Source organism: Rhinopithecus bieti, unplaced genomic scaffold (genome assembly GCF_001698545.2).
Source record: "Rhinopithecus bieti isolate Rb0 unplaced genomic scaffold, ASM169854v2 scaffold_1673, whole genome shotgun sequence".
Lineage (NCBI taxonomy): Eukaryota > Metazoa > Chordata > Mammalia > Primates > Cercopithecidae > Rhinopithecus > Rhinopithecus bieti.
In genome coordinates this window covers 9,313,965-9,333,002 of record NW_016804690.1, presented here as the reverse complement: position 1 = coordinate 9,333,002, position 19,038 = coordinate 9,313,965, and the positions used below count along the sequence as shown (strand labels likewise).

At 36.6% G+C, this 19,038-nt stretch overlaps 1 protein-coding gene across 1 annotated transcript in view; it reads left to right on the top strand.

The window, feature by feature from the left end:
- The window catches only part of KCTD3 (potassium channel tetramerization domain containing 3), a 60,642-nt gene that overhangs the window by 10,162 nt on the left and 31,442 nt on the right, over positions 1–19,038 (top strand). Inside the window, 6 exon segments of the mRNA XM_017870029.1 lie at positions 1,605–1,663; positions 1,941–1,991; positions 1,994–2,020; positions 2,928–3,065; positions 3,512–3,602; positions 10,018–10,208. Of these exon segments, the coding sequence (XP_017725518.1) occupies positions 1,605–1,663; positions 1,941–1,991; positions 1,994–2,020; positions 2,928–3,065; positions 3,512–3,602; positions 10,018–10,208 (557 nt within the window).

The window sequence follows — 19,038 nt, the reverse complement described above, 5'->3', positions numbered from 1 at the left end:
TTTTTTTTCCCTTGAGTTAGAGTCTTGCTCTGTCGCCCAGGCTGGAGTGCAGTGGCATGATCTCTGCTCACTGCAACCTCCGCCTCTCAGGTTCAAACAATTCTCCTGTCTCAGCCTCCCGAGTAACTGGGACTATAGGCACATGCCGCCATGCCCAGCTAATTTTTTGTAATTTAGTAGAGAAGGGGTTTCACTGTGTTGCCCAGGCTGGTCACGAACTCCTGGGCTCAGGCAATCTGCCCACCTTAGCCTCCCAAAGTGCAGGGATTATAGGAATGAGCCACTACGCCTAGCCAGAAAAGGTTTTATTTATTTATTTATTTTTTACTAATACTTTGATTAAAAGTTTCCTCACACTGAAACTGGATGTGGTGGTACACGCCTGTAATCCCAGCTGCTCTGGAGAAGAGACTAAGGCAGGAGGATCCCTTGAGGCCAGGAGTTTGAGGCTGCAGTGAGCTTTGATCATGCCTCTGGCCAGTACTGCTGTACTATTAGCACAAATAGTTTTGAAATAGAATAAGAAAGTTTCAAGCATTTTTTTTTTTTTTTTTTTTTTTGAGACTGAGTCTCGCTCTGTTGCCCAGACTCACTGCAAGCTCCACCTCCTGGGTTCATGCCATTCTCCTGCTTCAGCCTCCTAACTAGCTGAGACTGCAGGCACCCACCACCATGCCCGGCTATTTTTTTTGTATTTTTAGCAGAGACAGGGCTTCACCGTTTTAGCCATGATGATCTCGATCTCCTCACCTCGTAATCCACCTGCCTTGGCCTCCCAAAGTCCTGGGATTACAGGCGTGAGCCACCACCCCCAGACACAAAGTTTTAAGCACTTTCGATATTAAACTAGTTATAACCAGTTTCACAAATAAAAACAATTTAACGTAGTAATTGTATGTGTTTATTAAGGCTGGGGAATATTTTTAAAATAAGGACAAATTCCAACTGAAACCTAAAATTGAATCATTAGTATTATAAATTCTGAATCTTCCATTTCTTTTAAATTTTATTTTCATGTTACTTAACTTTACTACTATGAAGTAGCATCATTTCATCTGGATAACATAGCCCTTCCCAAGGCTAGTCTTTTTTTTTTTTTCTTTTTTATTCAAAAAATATTTATTACATAACTATTTTATATAAGCACTATGGTAGGCACTGTGAGGTATACATCAGAAATAGATCATGCTTGCAGGGAATTTACAGTGTAATTGGGGAGATTAAGATAAATATGTATAGAAATGATTATGATAAAAAGTTAAAAGCAACTAATGCCATAAAAGAATGATTTCCATTTCTGTCGTTTGCCTTCTAGACAATTTATTTGTACCAGCCTGATAGAGCCCTAATCTCTCCTTTAGTGACCCAGTTCATATATATGTATATATATGAATGGTTTTAAGTAGATAACAGAATATTTTCACATGCAGTTTTATTTAGACTTCTTAATGATTAAGGATAATAGAAATAAAGAATATTAGGAGAAAATAATTTTAAAGCCTTATGACTGTATACATGAAGAACTTAGAATTTTTTTACTTTCACCTCAGACAATAATACAGGTTTCCAGTGTTAGAGAATTTGTATCATTTGTTTCTTTGTAGGGGAGTGAGTATTAATGTTCTCAGGCATGAAGCAGAATTTTACGGGATCACCCCATTAGGTATGTGCTCTTTTAATATTTGGTGTTTATGTGCTCTGTTAATATTTGATTTGACTCATGTATGAAACTTGCCCTAAATGAATTGTATTTATATCAGGTCCTCATTTTTGATGGATTTGTTCAGTGCTTAGTTTTGTGGATTTTCATAGTAAAAGATATTGTGACTTAATTAAAATTTTCCTTTTCTTTCCTTATCCTCTTGAACTAGAGAAAATAAAATGGAGTACTGTTTTCTGTTTGCATGTACTCTTGACAAGTTTGCTTTGAAATGTTTTAGTAAGAAGGCTTCTCTTATGTGAAGAATTGGAGCGTTCCTCTTGTGGCAGTGTCCTTTTCATGGTTACTTGCCTCCACCAGGTATTTTACTTTATTTAATCTTTTAAAATTCCTTCTATCATGAAGCAAGTATAAGCATATGAATAGGAAAAACTATTCCTTGATTATTGAGTTTTTTATCTGTAAGTCTGCTAGAAATGGTAAGAACTTTTGATTTTTACAGAGATTAAGTCACATTATATATTGGAGCAGGGATTTGGCAAACTTTTTCTGTAAAGAGCCAGAGAGATTTTATGAGCCAGAGGATCTCTGTGACAGCTACTTAACTCGGTTGTGTATACTACATGAAGAATAAGTGTAACTGTAAGCACTACAACTTTATTTACATAAATAGCATTGGGCTGGATTTTCCGTGACCCATAGTTTGCTGACCTCTATGTTAGAGCACTGGTTGTCAAACTGCTTTTTGGCAAAATTAAGGAATTCTGCAGGATAAGTCATTGTCACCTCAGCCCCAGTTTAGTTAGAAGAGCCTGCTTTTACTTGTGTTATAATGTACTTCTGAGCAAGATTTCATTTTAAAAAATGCTCCCCGTCAAATAAAAAAATGTTTGAAAGTATAGGGAAATTGAGTCCTAGATCAGTTAAATTAGTACGTAGTACCTAACACATAATACCTGTACCATAATTGTAAAGAGTGGCTGACAGACTGGATTAATTACCCATTAATTCGGTAACCTAAAGCTTATTTATTGTAAACAGTATGGCAGTAGCAGAAATCTGTTAACAGAATTTTGTCTTTCTCTTTGTTTTTTTCATTTTCATTTTATTTTTTAATTGTAATGAAATTATTTGCAATAATTTGCTATATTGGAAGATGTATTTCGGCTTTAATGAAATTCACATTTTTATGTTTCTTTGTTACAATGTGATATTTTAATTTTGAAAGGTGAACTCAGGAATGTATTTTCTTCTTCTTCTTTTATAGGGATTCCCAGTCGTAAAATAAACAGCACAGTCAGATCTGCTGATTCTAGGAATGGACTTAATTCTACAGAAGGTGAAGCTCGGGGAAATGGTACACAGCCTGTTCTCTCTGGAACGGGAGAAGAAACTGTTAGGCTAGGTAAGCAAAGATTACAGAAATTGAAAAGAAAATATGTATATTTTAGATATTGAGTAATTACTTTTAAAGATTTTGCCTCATCTCCTTTTTTATGCAGATTTATCATTTATATCTTGGAAAGGTCTCGTTTAACACTTAATTTTTATTTAAAATACTATGTAATCTTTTGTCTTCTCTGAATCTTAAGAACAGCGTTGACAAAATGTATCTGGTAAGAGCCAGAAATTAAATATTTTAGGCTTTGTGGGCCACACGTTCTCTGTCAGACCTACTCAACTGTGCCATTATAGCGTGAGCACATAGTGGACGATATGTAAACAAGTAAGCATGGCTGGATTCTAACAAAACTATTAACCAAAACAGGCAGAAGGCTGAAATTGGCCTGGGGCTGTAATTTTCCAACCCCAGTTTAGAATGTAAAATATTTCTTTTTCCAAAATCAACAGGATTTCCTGTGGATCCACGAAAGGTGCTAATAGTAGCTGGCCATCACAACTGGATTGTAGCTGCATATGCCCATTTTGCTGTGTGTTACAGGTAATGTATAATTAATAATGCTTTGCTTTTAGAGGTGGTAGTTTTAAAATTAATTGTGATTTTATATTTTTAGATTGAAAAGCTATTTTTTTCAGTCATCAAGTTTTTTCCCTGCATATTTTACTCATGTCTGTGTCATCTGATTAAGGTTTAGTTTACTTTTATTTTTGCAGCTAATTTGGTAAATATTTCTGGTAGCCTTTTTGCGTTGTAAACATTTCACAGACAAGTGTGGACTGTCATGAAACTGAGATATCTTGATGTATTATTTATTGTTTATACCTAGCTTCTGAGACTGTAGTATATAATGATGTTAAACAGGATTATTAATGTGAGCTCCCTGATGGTCTACCTCTAATGATTCAGTGTTTTGTATTCTATAGCAAGGGAGAGTACATTGGTCATAATTACCACGTTTTGGGAAGTGAGGTAGTAAAGCAGGGCAGTTGTTGCACAAGTGGTATAGTTTAATATCTAATATGTGAAACTTACAAAGAAGTAGTTTGGTTTTACTAATGCTTACATTCTCAGAGCCTGAGAAGCAATGAAGAATAGTGTAGACCGGTTAATTTTTTTTTTCAGTTGGGACTCTTAGTTCAAAATCACTGTATTCATTGAGAAATGTTGATGACAGAGAATGGTGTAGAAGCACAAAAGTGGTTGGAATATACTAGCTTAGATTATTATTTCATTTAATTGCAGAAAAATAAAAGATATATAAACTATTTGTTTATTACTATTGAGTTCAGTTAAGAAAAAATAGTCATAAGTCGAAAAATATCTAAAATGTCTTCTAAACTTTACAGATATAGTTTAAAGAATCCCAGATGTATTTTTTTTAATCTGAATTTATGAAAGGTTTGGCATGTCTGGTAGTGCTGTTTATATCAGTAATCTCAGGTTTATATTTTCCTTGTAGTAATGATTAAGCGCTGCAGACTTTATGTTTTAAGAGTGTTTTGGCGGGGCACGGTGGGTCACGCCTATAATCCTAGCACTTTGGGAGGCCGAGGTGGGTGGAGTTGAAGATCAGCCTGACCAACATGGTGAAACCCCATCTCTACTGAAAATACAAAAATTAGCCAGGTGTGGTGATACATGCCTGTAATCCCATCTACTCAGGAGGCTGAGGCAGGAGAATCGCTTGAACCCAGGAGGTGGGGGTTGCAGTGAGCTGAGATCTCCCCATTGTACTACAACACTACAACCTGGGCAGCAGAGCAAGACTCTATCTCAATAAATAAGTAAATAAATGTTTTAAGAAAGAGTGTTTTGTGGATTTCTAATTTTAATTATGAAATAGCATGGACTTTTTTTGCGTAATTTTTTTTGGGGATGGTTTTGTATGAGGCAAGGCTAATTTGGTAAAGGTATTTTTTTAGGAAGCGTTGTTTTGAATTTATCATCTTACGTATTTGAATTGGGATGACTTGTAGACTCTTGTTTACATATTATGTATGTATTTTTGTCAATAACGAATTCCAGAAGGATTGTGAAATAAGTAATCGAAGTGTAACAGCCTAACTTTCATTTTGTCATTGTACACAATACTGAAGATTGCTCTTTTCCGGAAACACCACATTATGACGCAAAATTATTACTCACTGGGTAATAATTGTAAGCAGGATGATGCTATTACATTTTCCAGTCTTTGTGTTTGCATTGATCACGATCTTTCTTTGCTTTCACCAAGTGTCTGACATTTCAGAGCAATATACTCATGCAAAACGACGAAGGAAGAAAATTGAGGACATATTTGGATTGCCTCACATATAGTTAAATCATTCAGCACAATGGCAATAAAAGATTTCAAAAGAAAGAAAATATTTAAACTGTTTAGAAGTGTAATCTTTTCTACAAGTTGTTTTCCTCAAGTTTTTATATCAGTAAGTTACAAAACCTTTAAAAACAGAGTAGTACAGTGAAGACCTGTAGGATGTTCTCCTAGCTTCACTAATTTTCTACATGGTTAGGCTTTATGTTTATGTCTCTTTTTCTTGCTGAGTTTATGACAGTGTTATTTCTATTAATGAAGAGTAGTTGTGTGAATTGCTGCCCCCTTGGGGCGTATATTCCACTTTAGATCTTTAATCCTTGTGGAGTTTACTTTTTGTATGTGGTATGAGATTTAAGGATTTATTTTATTTTCTTCTCAGTGGATAGGTAATTATGTTCTGACAATTTATTACGTAAATCATTCTTTGTCAGTGAATCTGATAGCCCATTTTATCTTGCTTTATGTGTGTGTATATACTTGGATCTGTTTTTCAGTTCTCTCATGTCCTTATGAAATATGTCTATTCTCATACAATTTGAGGTGAAGTATGTTCATAGTAAGTTTCAAAATCTCACAGGGCATGTCCTCTCTACTGTATTTTATTGAGGTCTTCACGTAGGAAATAACTAGACATAACCACATTCTTCGCATAGCTGTCTTAACTTCAGAGGGTTGGTTCACTAGGCAGCAGTAAGATGATGGAGAGGTGAAATAACAGAGCATATTCTTACATTTTTTTTTATTTATTATTATTACTTGTTTTGTTTTGTTTTTGAGATTTTGAGACAGAGTCTCGCCCTGTCACCCAGGCTGGAGTGCAGTGGCATGATCTCAGGTCACTGCAACATCTGCCTCCTGGGTTCAAGCAGTTCTCCCACCTCAGCCTCCTGAGTAGCTAGGACTTCAGGTGTGCACCACCACACCTGGCCAACTTTTGTATTTTTAGTAGAGATGGGGTTTCAACATGTTGGCCAGACTATTCTCAAACTCCTGATCTCAGGTGATCCACGCGCTTCGGCCTTCCAAAGCGCTGGGATTCCAGGCGTGAGCCACTGTGCCTGGCCTTGTTCTACATATTTTGAATGGATTACTTGTATGGAAAATTATAGGGCAAATATGTACCTTCTTTGTAATTTTTTAAAAAACAAGTGAATTCACATATCTTATTAAGAGTTAAATTCTGTAGTTGTTATAGTCATTTTTAAATATGCTGTCCTGATTCTTTTACCCTTTTTTGACATATCTTTATTGTGTAGTACCCTAATTACTATAGAGAAAAACAACTTAGAAGAAGTAATATCTCTGTAAAAGATGAGATTATATAGTTTTTTTTTTTTTTTTTTTTTTTTTTAAGTGAATCCAAGTTTATTAAGAAAGTAAAGGAATGAAAGAATGGCTACTCCTTAGCCAGAGCAGCCCTGAGGGCAATTCCCAGAACTGAATGTTCCTCCCCTTTTTAGACCATATAGGGTAACTTCCAGACACTAGATGTCATTTGTAAACTATCATGGGACTGGTGGGAGTGTCTTTTAGCATTATAATGCATTATAATTAGCGTATAATGAGCAGTGAGGACGAGCAGAGGTCACTTTTGTTGCCATCTTGGTTTCAGTTTTGGCTGGCTTCTTTACTCCATCCTGTTTTGTCAGCGGGATCTTTGTGACCTGTACCTTGTGCTGACCTCCTTTGTTACTCTGTGACTAAGAATGCTAACCTCCTGGCAATGCAGCCCAGCAGGTCTCAGCCTTATTTTACCCAGTCTCCATTCAACTCTGGTTTGAACGCCTCTGACATATTTTCCCCTTCCCTTTTACAAGGGTACTCTTAATCCTAAGGGTTGCAGAGGGAGAAGATTCATCTTCTGTAACTTCTGCAGTCGAATAGGGATGATGATATTTCTGCCTATTAGGGTCTTCTGCATTCAGAGTAGAGGAATGCTCAGTCAGAAACTATCAGTATGGTGAGAACTCTGATTTCTGACAAAAAGTGATGACTGGAAAATTAATAAGTGTTCAATATAAGAAAGCACTGAGTAAGCTTATCTTTCATTCCTACACAAAGAGAACAACAGCAATATATTCTACAGTAGCACGGCAAAATAAGTAAAATTATCCCAAGTAAACTAAATAAGAAGGCTTTTCATGAACTGGGAAATTGTTGCAACCAAGCTGATACGGACTTGGAACCAAGCTGATACGCTAGCCAATTCCAATACATGCCCACAGTTAGAATACTGATCCAGATTTTTGTGTTACCCATGCCTCTTGTTTCTTCTGAACAGCAGCCACAGATCACCGCTTGGTCCACAGGAATAAGCAGGGTGAGTCCAAATTGCAGAAAAAACTCAAAAACCACTGATGAGACAAATCTAATAAAAGATATACCATAATTTTTGAAACAATTTTCCTCTCTTCAGTCTTTCATTTTTACTAAAGACAAGTCGTGGTAGGACTGATTTATTTGCAAAATAAACTTTAGTCTTATTATACTTGGCCTGATTATTTGTATAAAGTGCAGCAAGAATGATTAGTTCCTATGTAGGCTCTTTTTAAATTGACTTTGATGAAACTTTGATCCATAAAGAATCTCAAATTAGACTTCTTAAAGCCTTGAGCCTTGCCATGGATTTATCATTGCCTGCAAACACCTATATGAATCAGATAAGTTTCTTTCCTCTTGAGGTTTCATGATAACTTGGGGCTTCTGGTCATGTCAGAAAGTGACTTTCTTTACTTACCCCAGACAGGTCAGGAACCTTGTACAGGGACCATGTAGACAAGGTATGTGGCCAGTTTTCCCAAGGGGCTTTTATCAGCACTATGAGTCAAATTTGGTTCCTTAAACAAGTCCATATCTGAAAGTATGCTATTCCAGTCAAAGCCTTGGTAGAATAACCAGTTTCTCTAATTGTCTTCTGTTACAAAAGAAAACAGACTCTTATTGCAGTTATATATCGCCGTAAGTTAAGAATACTCACAAATAGTTTCCAAATTCTGGAGAGATCAGGTAGAGAGAAAGAAATATGCTTCAAATTTTGTTTCTAAGAGTATACTTTACTCAATTGTTAAAAGCTGCAAAATCTCAAAAGAAAAGTGTTCTTGACTCCAAAGTTTCAGCTAATTGGTGCTGCAGTCTATTTCCTTTGGGTCAGGGGTCTCTCCACTATCTCATTTCATGGTTTCCCAGGAAGATGTTACTGGAAAGGGGTTCTCATCCAGACCCCAAAAAAGGGTTCTTGGATCTCTCAAAAGAAAGAATTTGGGGTAATTCCTTAGAGTAAAGTGGAAGCAAGTTCATTAAGAAAGTAAAGGGATAAGAGAATGTCAGCAAATTTTAGTGTTTATTAGGTTAAGTATTTAAGTATTTTCATTTGTTTATCTTAACAAATGAATCCCATCTGGTGGCTGAAGAGGATCGTTACAAATTATACAATGCTTAGGAAAATTGATACATTTTCTCTGTTGCTTTGAAGTTTAAGGAAATCATTAGTTCTTCAAATTAATAGGCTCAATTGTATATTCTTATGAATTATAGTTGTATTACTTGGCATACATATTTAAGGGAACATGAAGTTGATGTGTTTCCATTTAGGCCCTTAGGTGACTATCATTTATGAATACCTAAGTTTGCTTTTTGCAGTGAATGTCAGGTAGTTTGCAAAAGAACACTTCTTTTCTTTCATCTTCTATTTATTCTCTTTAGGTAAGACAAAAGAGAAGCTTTATAGTTATATTTGCATCATTTGTTTAGTTTAAAAATAGATACTTCATAGTTCAACTCATTCATTATTATGATTACGTAACTGCTAAAGCTCTAAATGTATGAAGGCTGCTATACATATAATCACATAGAAAACATGTCTTTAAAACCTAAATGCATATAGGGCAGAAAGAATTATTAAAAACTGACAGGAATATTTAATAGAGAAATTAGGTATTAAAGAATACACTAACTTTGACATTTGGGTAATCAATAGTTCCATACAGTTTTGCATTTAGACCTTTAAAAACTAGTCTTCACAAGATATTCTGCACCTTCTCATTTTTTTATATAATAGTGCTAAGGTATTGGAATGCATGTGATGCACTCACTTATCTTAGTGTTTCTGGATAGACTGTCCATCTGAAGCACAAAAAGCAAGAGATTCAGTGTGTGTCGTTTCAGTTAATAAACACTGAAAAGCTGATTAATAACTGAAAGGTATAATAATTCTGAAATTCAGATTTTTGCTGATTGTACTCACAAGATGACAGTATCATTTGTGTGTGTGCGTGTATGTGTATGTGTGTGTATGTGTAGAGAAACATGAAAGATAAAACCATCTTTTTTTAAAGTTTTTGAATTTTTTTAAAATTTAGAAGACTTACTAAATTATTCTTTGGAGAAATATAGAACTGTAGTCTCTTTCAAGTCGTTATATGTCCTATGTATGCAGGTATAAAATACCCCAAGGATAATATTGTGGCTTCATAGGCGATATATATCAACGAAATTTTATTTGTAATAGGAAGGTGGATGGGTAACTGGTTAGTGTTTTTTTGTTTTTTGTCATTGTTTTTTGTTTTTGGTGCATTGATGTGTATTGTATTTGCTTAATTGCTACCGAGTCTACCTTATGTGCTTGTTCTTCCTTAACAGAATCAAAGAATCTTCAGGATGGCAGCAAGTGTTTACGAGCCCATATTTGGATTGGACTATCGAACGAGTAGCTTTAAATGCAAAGGTGGTTGGAGGGCCACATGGAGACAAAGACAAAATGGTTGCTGTTGCCTCAGAGAGTAGCATCATCTTGTGGAGTGTTCAGGATGGGGGAAGTGGAAGTGAAATTGGTAGGAAGAATCTTGTTTATGTTGTAATTTGATGATATTAATATTTTGAAGTTTATAAAAGAGATTGACACTGAATATGGAAATTAACCTGGACTATCACTTAGCTAGAGCTGCCACAGTATTTACTATGGGAGGAAAGATCTGATAATGAAGGAAAAATGATGTTTTAGAAAAGACATGGGGAGCATCTTTTCACCACTTTAAGTGAAACCTGGCTGCTCTATGAGAATATTGCTTTTCCTGAATCCCACTTAGTGGTGGCTGTTTTCTCTGTTTTCTTTCCACCTCTTTCAAACCACTGAACCTGAATGTGGGGTAAGTTACTTTCTTGCTCCTAGTTGTTGCTTCTAGACCAGACATTCCCAGACTTTTTGGTTTCAGAACCCCTTAATCTTAAAAAGTTACTTAGTACCAGGTCTTTGTTTGTGTAGGTTATTTTCTTTTTTTTTTTTTCCTTTTTTTTTTCTTTTGAGACTGAGTCTCGCTCTGCTGCCTAGGCTGTAGTGCAATGGTATGATCTCAGCTCACTGCAACCTCTGCCTCCTGCGTTCAGGCAATTCTCCTGTCTCAGCCTCCCGGGTAGCTGGGACTACAGACACGCACCACCACGCCCAGCTAATTTTTTTGTGTTTTTAGTAGAGACAGGGTTTCACCGTGTTAGCCAGGATGGTCTCGATCTCCTGACCTTGTGATCCACCCACCTCGGCCTCCCAAAATGCTGGAATTACAGGCGTGAGCCACCGTGCCTGGCCTTTGTGTAGGTTATTTTCTGTCAGTATTTACTATATTAGAAATTAAAATGGAAATTTTTACAAATGTTAATATAGCTATAATAATCCATTGCATAACTTAAGTAACTTTTTTAATGAGAAATAACCACATTTTCCAAAATGTGTAAAATAATGGCATGGGTTTACAGTTTTGTAAATCTCTTTTTGAACTGTGATATCTATTTCTGCATTCAATCTGCTGTGATATGTTGTTTTGATTGAAGTATATGAAGAAAACTTGATCTTACACAGATATGTAGTTGGAAAAAACTTTTTTTTAGTCTTTTCAGAAAATTGTGCATAGTCTTCTTTGATTATCAAAACTCTGAAATCATATCAGTGAACTTTTCATATTTTGTTAAATTAAAATCCATCAGACTATTTTGTACTTTGAGTGAATCTTTTACCATACATGATTTTATAGCGTGTTGGGCATTTGGAAATTGTTGGTTTGCTGAGTTATGTAGATCTTCCAAATGTTGATACCTTTCATTGTATAATATGAAAAAAATTGTCTTCATTCAGTGTCCCTGCTGACTATGTGTTAGGGAGTTGTCACACTCACTGTGGCAGATAAAAGTTTCCAAACTGCAGATTTTCACTTGAAACGTTGAATTTTTATCATTGGCAACAAATAACATCAGTTGTTTTCCTTCAAATAATAGGCTTACTTTGTTTATTTTTTGAGGATAGTTCTGCCAGCCACCCAACTCTGAATAACCATAGTCATCTCAAATTAAAATGGTACTTAATGAACAGAGCAGCGTGTGTAGCTCTTTGCTCCAGCAATTGTGAAGGTGCTTTTTCCTTGACATAGCCATAGTACTTAGTCACACAGAATATTAAGATATATAATTGAAATTAAGTTTTGGTCAATACACATTTTTACTGCTTCATCAAGGACATTCTTTAGTTACTAGTGACCATTACATTCTCTGCCACAGACTTTCAAGAACACAAAAGGCCAAATCTTTAATCTTTAATTTAATCTTTAAATCTTTGATTTGGCCTTTTATATTCTTGAAAGCCAATGGCAGAGAAGAATGCAGTGGTCACTAGTAAAGTTTAGTGCCACTGTCCTGGTTTGTGCTAAGTAAGGTACCTGCTGTTTTTACCAAACATTGCTTTGCATCATCGGTGTAAATGTCAACACGGATGTTCTCGAATAAGCCATGAAATAGCCACTTTGACTATTTCAGCACTTCCTGTGTTTATAGCTGTGCATTCACATAAAGGATTTTTAATGATCAGTTGAAGCTAATACCAGATGGATACAAGTAAAACACCAGGTCCAGCTAGTACCAGCTGGATACAAGTAAAATATCAGGTCTAGCCACATCTATATGTTCATCAGTTTGCAAGACAAAAATACAATTCTACAGACAAGAGATTGACTCTCTGCCAGATTTTCAGATTGAAAAGTTACTGTATTGAAAAGTTAACATGTTATTTCTTCATGGACTTTTCATCTAGCAGGCATTCAGCATTGTCATCTTTTCAAGGCTTTATTAGTCTCTTAGCAATTGGTTGTATTTCTCTAGCCACTGTGATGTCTTAACTTACCTTTGAGATCCTTCATTAGCTTTTTCATTTCTAGTTTGAAGGTCTATACCAAACAATTTCTGGATTAAATGAGTTTTTTACATCTTTATTTAAAATACTTAATTTCTTTTTCTTCTTTTCTTTCCTTTTTTTTTTTTTTCTGAGACAGGGTCTTGTTCTGTCACACAGGCTGGAGTGCAGTGAAGTGATCCTAGCTCACTGCAGCTTCAGCCTCCTGGACTCAAGCACTGAAGCAGTCCTCACACCTCAGCCTCCTTAGTAGCTACACTATAGGCAGACACCACCATGCCTGGCTATCATTTTTTAATCATTGTATAGATGGGGTCTCACTATGTTGCCCAGGTCTCAAATTCTTAAGCTTTAGTGATCGTCCTACCTTGGCTTTCCAAAGTGCTGGGATTACAGGCGTGAGTCGCTGTGCCTGGCCAATTTGTTTTTCTTTAAACTCTTGAGTATTCAGTCTCAGTGAACCTACAACTGACATGATACTATTCAAAAATGTTTTGCTACGTAAAGCACAATAACGTTAAGTTGCTAAGATCTATAAAGTTTGAGGGAAAAATAGTCTTTGTTATTTTAAAATTTTTATTGGCTGGGCATGGCAGCTGATGCCTGTAATCCCAGCACTTTGGGAGGCTGAGGTGGGCGGATAACGAGGTCAGGAGTTCGAGACCAGCCTGACCAACATGGTGAAACTCCATCTTTACTAAAAATATAAAAATTAGCCAGGCGTGGTGGCATGTACCTGTAATCCCAGCTACTCAGGAGGCTGAGGCAGGAGAATCGCTTGAATCCAGGAGGCGGAGGTTGCAGTGAGCCAAGATCACACCATTGCACTCCAGCCTGGACGACAGAATGGCACTCTGTCTCAAAAAAAAAAAAAAAAATTTACAGTTTTGCTCAATTGTTTGAGTCTTTCCTTTTATGAGTCAAAGAATTCTGATTTGTCATATTTTTCTTTGTCAGCATCTTTAGACTTAGGTGGTGCACCTATGGATTGAGCAGGCGAGTGTGCTAATTTTCCTTTTTAAAGCCAGTGATCCATCACTACGTGTAAGAATATATTTTTTAAAATTGTGGAACAAAAAATTTTTAATAGTTTTCGGTAAAATATAAAAATTTAGAAAACTTTCAAAACATCTTTAATACTAATATTGCAGAACAACACAGCAGTATTTACTTATTTCTTGTACTTCTTTGTAGGTGCATGAAAACTTGAATTTCACAATAATTTATTGGACAATAATGAGGTTGCAGAGATTATAGCAGATATAAACTGAAGATAGCTAATAAGAGCATACTAGAAGTATTTAGAACAAACTATGTTAATCTTGGGAAGTTTAGTTATACTGTAAGCCCACCACTATAGAAAATTATGGAAAAAATAAAAATATATTTGCAGATTCTGTTAGCCGTCTTAATGGTGACCTCATCACGTGTCATGTAGCCTCTGGAAAACTCCTCTGTATACTCTTAGAGAATAAAAATTTTTTAAAGGCAAATTTTTTTTCATGTTACCATGAAAATAGTCTTTTCCTCTCAGACTTCTGGTAAGGGTCTTAGCTAACCATGTTTCCAAGACCACACTTTGAAAACCACTGTTCTAGACCATTTTCCTTTCCTTCTTTCCCAGCCTTCCTTCTCTCCCTTCTGGTTTTGGATCTCATGCCTTCTAGACTTAAACTTGACATAGCCTTCAGCTGCCCTCTGGGTTACTATCCTTCATTCCTTTGAAGTTATTATAAGCTCCAGTTCCCTGATTGAATTTTTCAACCCCACTGGATTCTCTTTATTGGTCACTTCCCCTTTTTGTCAGATGTGGAGTCTGTCCTTATAATCACTCTTTAGCACAGAGCCTCGAGTTTCTTGGGTCTGTCCATCCCTATGGCTGATTATGTCTGGGAAAAAGAAATGTGCGTGCACATGTCCACACATGCACACACACACCAATGCTGTCTCAATTCCTGACCTCTATTCTCAAGTGTGCCTTTAAAGCTACCCAGCAATCCTACTATATAATCCTTTTTGGTTCTCTCTGTTACTCTCCTGGGTGATACTTCATAATTTTTTCTTTCTCCGTAAACTTACAACACCTCTCTCATTCTCATTGAGAAAATAGAGAAAACCAGGAGAAATTTTCCCTAAGTTGTTATCGTCACATGTGTATCAGTTCTGATATTTTCCATTGTTTCTGTTGTTACTGTGATTAAATTTTCTCTGCTCTTACCTAGGGCCAGTTTCTCCAGTTGTCTACTAGATGCTATTTCCCCTCACTCCTCGAGTACATTGCAATTCCCCCTCTCTCCTAAATCAATAAAAATTTCCCACTCTGTGGCATCATTTTCATCAGCATACATTCGTGCAGTAATTCAGCCTTAAAAGCAATAACAAAGACTACCCTACATTCTCTTCTAAATTCCTCCTTTTTTTTTTTTTTTTTTGCTTCTCTTAAAGCTAGTGGGCCTCAATCCATTTGGGCTGCTGTAACGAAAACGTATTCTTGGTGGCTGATAGATCTATTCTATAAATCTATTTGTCACAGTTCTAAAGGCTGTGAGTAGGCCAGTATCAAGGCACCAGTAGAGAGAGAGTAGTTATCTCATCTTACTGTTTCCATGTCATCTTCTCTCTCAGACTTGCTCTAATTGTGCTTTTCCCCTCAACCAATCCATAAAACTATTGATAGTGTCACCCATGATCTCTGTTCTGCTAAATCCCATGATCAGATCCTAGTCTTTCTCTTACTAGAGCTGTTGTCTGGTATGTTTTATATTGCTTAATTACTCCTTTGCCTTTGAAGACTTTCTTCTTTTGCCTTCCAGGACACCTTGTTGTACTGATTTTCATCCTAGTTCTGTGTTTCTTCTTAGTTCCTTTTGATAGTTCTTCCTTATTTGCCTGACCACACAACATTGGCGTACCTCAGGGCCCAGTCCTTGGACTCCATCTTTTGTATTTATTCTGTTCATGATCTTAAAGCCTTTGTGAATGCTTTCTATATGCCGATGGCTTGCATGTTTATATATCTAATGTGGACCCCTTAACTGAACTGCAGAATTTTATATCTGTGTGAAGAGTCGTAAGACCACTCCTGGATTCAGTGATTTGCTAGGAGGACTCACAGGACTCAGCGTATAGAGGTACTTAGAGCTATGATTTATTGCAATGAAAGCATACAAAGAATCAACAACAACAAAAGACACATGGGTCAAAGTCTGAAGGAAACCAGGAGCAAGCTTCTAAGAGTTCTCTTCTAGTGGAGTCTCTCAGGATGTGCTTAATTCCTACAGCAACAAATTGTGACAATACTTGTGAAATATCTGTCGGAGAAACTTACTAGAAACTTGGTTTTCCAGATCATTACCAGAGGCCAGTTATGTCAGCATCCTTTGCCTAGTATGTATCGAGATTCCAGATTCCCAGAAGGAAAGAAAGTGTTCAACATAAGCTGCATTGTTTATGCAGTTTAGGCTTTTTGTCACCATAGGTTAGATTTCCTTTATCTAGAATTTCAGGAGTAGAATTATATAGTATGTATTCTTTTGTGCCTGGCTTTTTATTAAACTTAATGCTTTTGAAATTCATCCATGTTGTTGCATGTATCAGTTGTCTGTTCCTTTTTATTGCTGAGTAGTATTCCATTGAAATAATATGGCAGAATTTGTTTATCCATTCACCTGTTGATAGACACTTGGCTTATTTCTAATTTGGAGATACTATGAATAAAGCTGCAGTTAACATTCAAGTAGAAGTCTTTCTGTGGACATATCCTTTCTTAAGGCAAATATATAGGAGTGGAATTTCTTAGTCATATGGAAAGTGAATGTTTAAGGTTACAAAAAACTGCCAAACTGTTTTCCAAAAGTACCTTTTTACATTTTTACTTGCAGTGTGTGAAAGTTGCAGCTGCTCCACATGCTAATCAACACTTAGTATTGTCAGTCTTTTTAATTTGAACCATCACTGTGGATTTTAATGGTTCGGTGCTTTTAATTGTGGCTTTAACTGCATTTTTTTGATGATTAATAATATTGAGCATCTTTTCCTGTACTTAATGACCATTTGTATATTTTGAGAAGTGTCTCTAAATCATTTGCCCCCTTTTTGATGAAGTTGTCATCCTGTTACTTATTTGTAAATTTTTTTTACATATTCTAGATTTATGTTTCACAACTAAGGAAATCTTATCCACTAAGGGACATTTGGAAATGTCTAGAGACATTATTTTTGGTTGACACAGTTGAGGGAGGCCTGTACCTGTCCTCCTTCCTCTTTTCTCCATCTCTCCCTTGCTCCCTCCCTCTTCCTACTTTTGAGCTTTCTAGATCACTTTATTAACCTGAAGTTGTGGGAGCCCTGATTTTTTATTTCATTTTTTTCTTCTCTATTCTTCAGTTTAGATATCTTTTATTGATCTACCTTTAATGTCTTTTATACTTCTGCAGTATTCAATCTGCAGTTAAGTTCATCTAGTGAATTTTCATTTGAAATGTTGGACTTTTTAACTCTAGCATTATTTTTTGATTCCATTTTCTAGTTTGTTTCTTCTGCTAAGATTTATTTTGTTCATTATGCTCACTTTTAGTATTTATAATAGATATTTAATTTGTTAAAGTTTTTGTCTGCTGATATCAATATCTGGTTATCATGTTTTTATTTTGGGTCACATTTTCCTGTTTCACATGTCTAGAGAGTTTTGATTATGTGCTGTACACGTGTGTGTGATACATTTTGTAGGGTTATGAATCATGTTGCCGTCCTTTAAAAGTTGTGAGCTTTGTTCTGGTGGGCAATTAAATTACGGAAGGATCTTGAACCTGTTAGGCTTGTTTCAGTACTTTGTTAGGGGTAGGTAGCCTCTTCTAGCTTTATTTTTAATTTTAGGGCAGGGCTTCTTTTCAAGGGTGTAGTCCTTATTTTTAAGATGTTGCTTTTCTGGAATCTTATTTAACTGAATGCCTGAGGGGCTCAGCAAGAACTCTCTACTTGTATTGATTTGGAACTACTCGATCTACCCACACATGATCTGTGATATCTGATATCTCCAGTTACCTCTTAGGCCTAAAGTTGCCTGCCTGCCTTTTTTTCTCTTGTCTTGTCTTGTCTTGTCTTTGTCTTTGTCTTTGTCTTTGTCTTTGTCTTGTCCTGTCCTGTCCTGTCCTGTCCTGTCCTGTCCTGTCTTCCTTCTTTTTTTTTTTTTCGGAGTCTCGCTCTGTTGCCAGGCTGGAGTGTAGTGGCGCGATCTTGGCTTACTGCAACCTCCGCCTCCCAGGTTCAAGGGATTCTCCTGTCTCAGCCTCCCTCCCAAGTAGCTGGGACTACAGGCATGTGCCACCACACCCAGCTAATTTCTGTATTTTTAGTAGAGACAGGTTTCACCATGTTGACTGGATGGTCTCCATCTCTTGACCTCGTAATCCGCCTGCCTCGGCCTCCCAAAGTGCTGGGATTACAGGTGTGAGCCTCTGCACCCGGCCAGCAGCCTTTCTTTCCTTGGAGATTCTTGCCCTGCCCAGGTGCAGTGTGGCCTTAGCCAGGGTCTTAGGGAAACGCTTATGCAACTTTTATGCCACCCCTTCCACACTGTGGCACGGTTCCCTTCCTTTTTGTACTGTACCTACAAATTCTAGCCTCAAGTTCTTTGTCTCCTCAGTTCAGGGAAATCATCTCTCTTTATTTGGTGTATTAGTCCGTTTTCACACTGCTGATAAAGACACCCAAGACTGGGAAATTCACAAAAGAAAGAGGTTTAATTGGACTTACAGTTCCACAGACTGGGGAGTCCTCACAATCATGGCAGAAGACAAGGAGGAGCAAGTCACATCTTACGTTGGTGGCAGCAGGCAAAGAGAGCTTATGCAGAGAAACTCCTGTTTTTAAAACCAGATCTCTTGAGACAATCCATTCCCTATCACGAGAACGACACAGGAAAGACCTGTCCCCATGATTCAGTCATTTCCCATGGGGTTCCTCTCACAACACCTGGGAATTATGGGAGCTACAAGATGAGATTTGGGTGGGGCACAGAACCAAACCGTATCACTTGGGTCTCACCTTTCTATGCTGTGATAGAAAGTACTCTTATGCAGAAAGCCGGGGGGAATGTGGGGGCTTGTCAGTGTGTTTCCGTCTGTCAGGTCCTCTGCTGCCTGTTGTCCAATACCTAAAAACAATTGTTTCATGTATTTTGTCCAATTTTTTTGTTGTTTTGAAGTGGAGAATAATCGGGTGCCATTTATTCTATCGTGGTCGACAGCTTAAGTCCTCCCAAACAACTTTAGGAAAAAAAAAAAGTAACATAAACAATTTTGAAATTATAATACACTGGTAATTAAACAGAAGGTTAACTAGTTATGATTTCTTTTTCCTTTTTCAAGTAACTATTGGAAACATACCAATAAGTGAAGGAAATTTTATTACTTGCTTAATGTTCAAAGGCTAATGTGATAGGTAGCTATGTTATGAGCTGGTACAGTAGTAATTTGTTCATGCCTTGT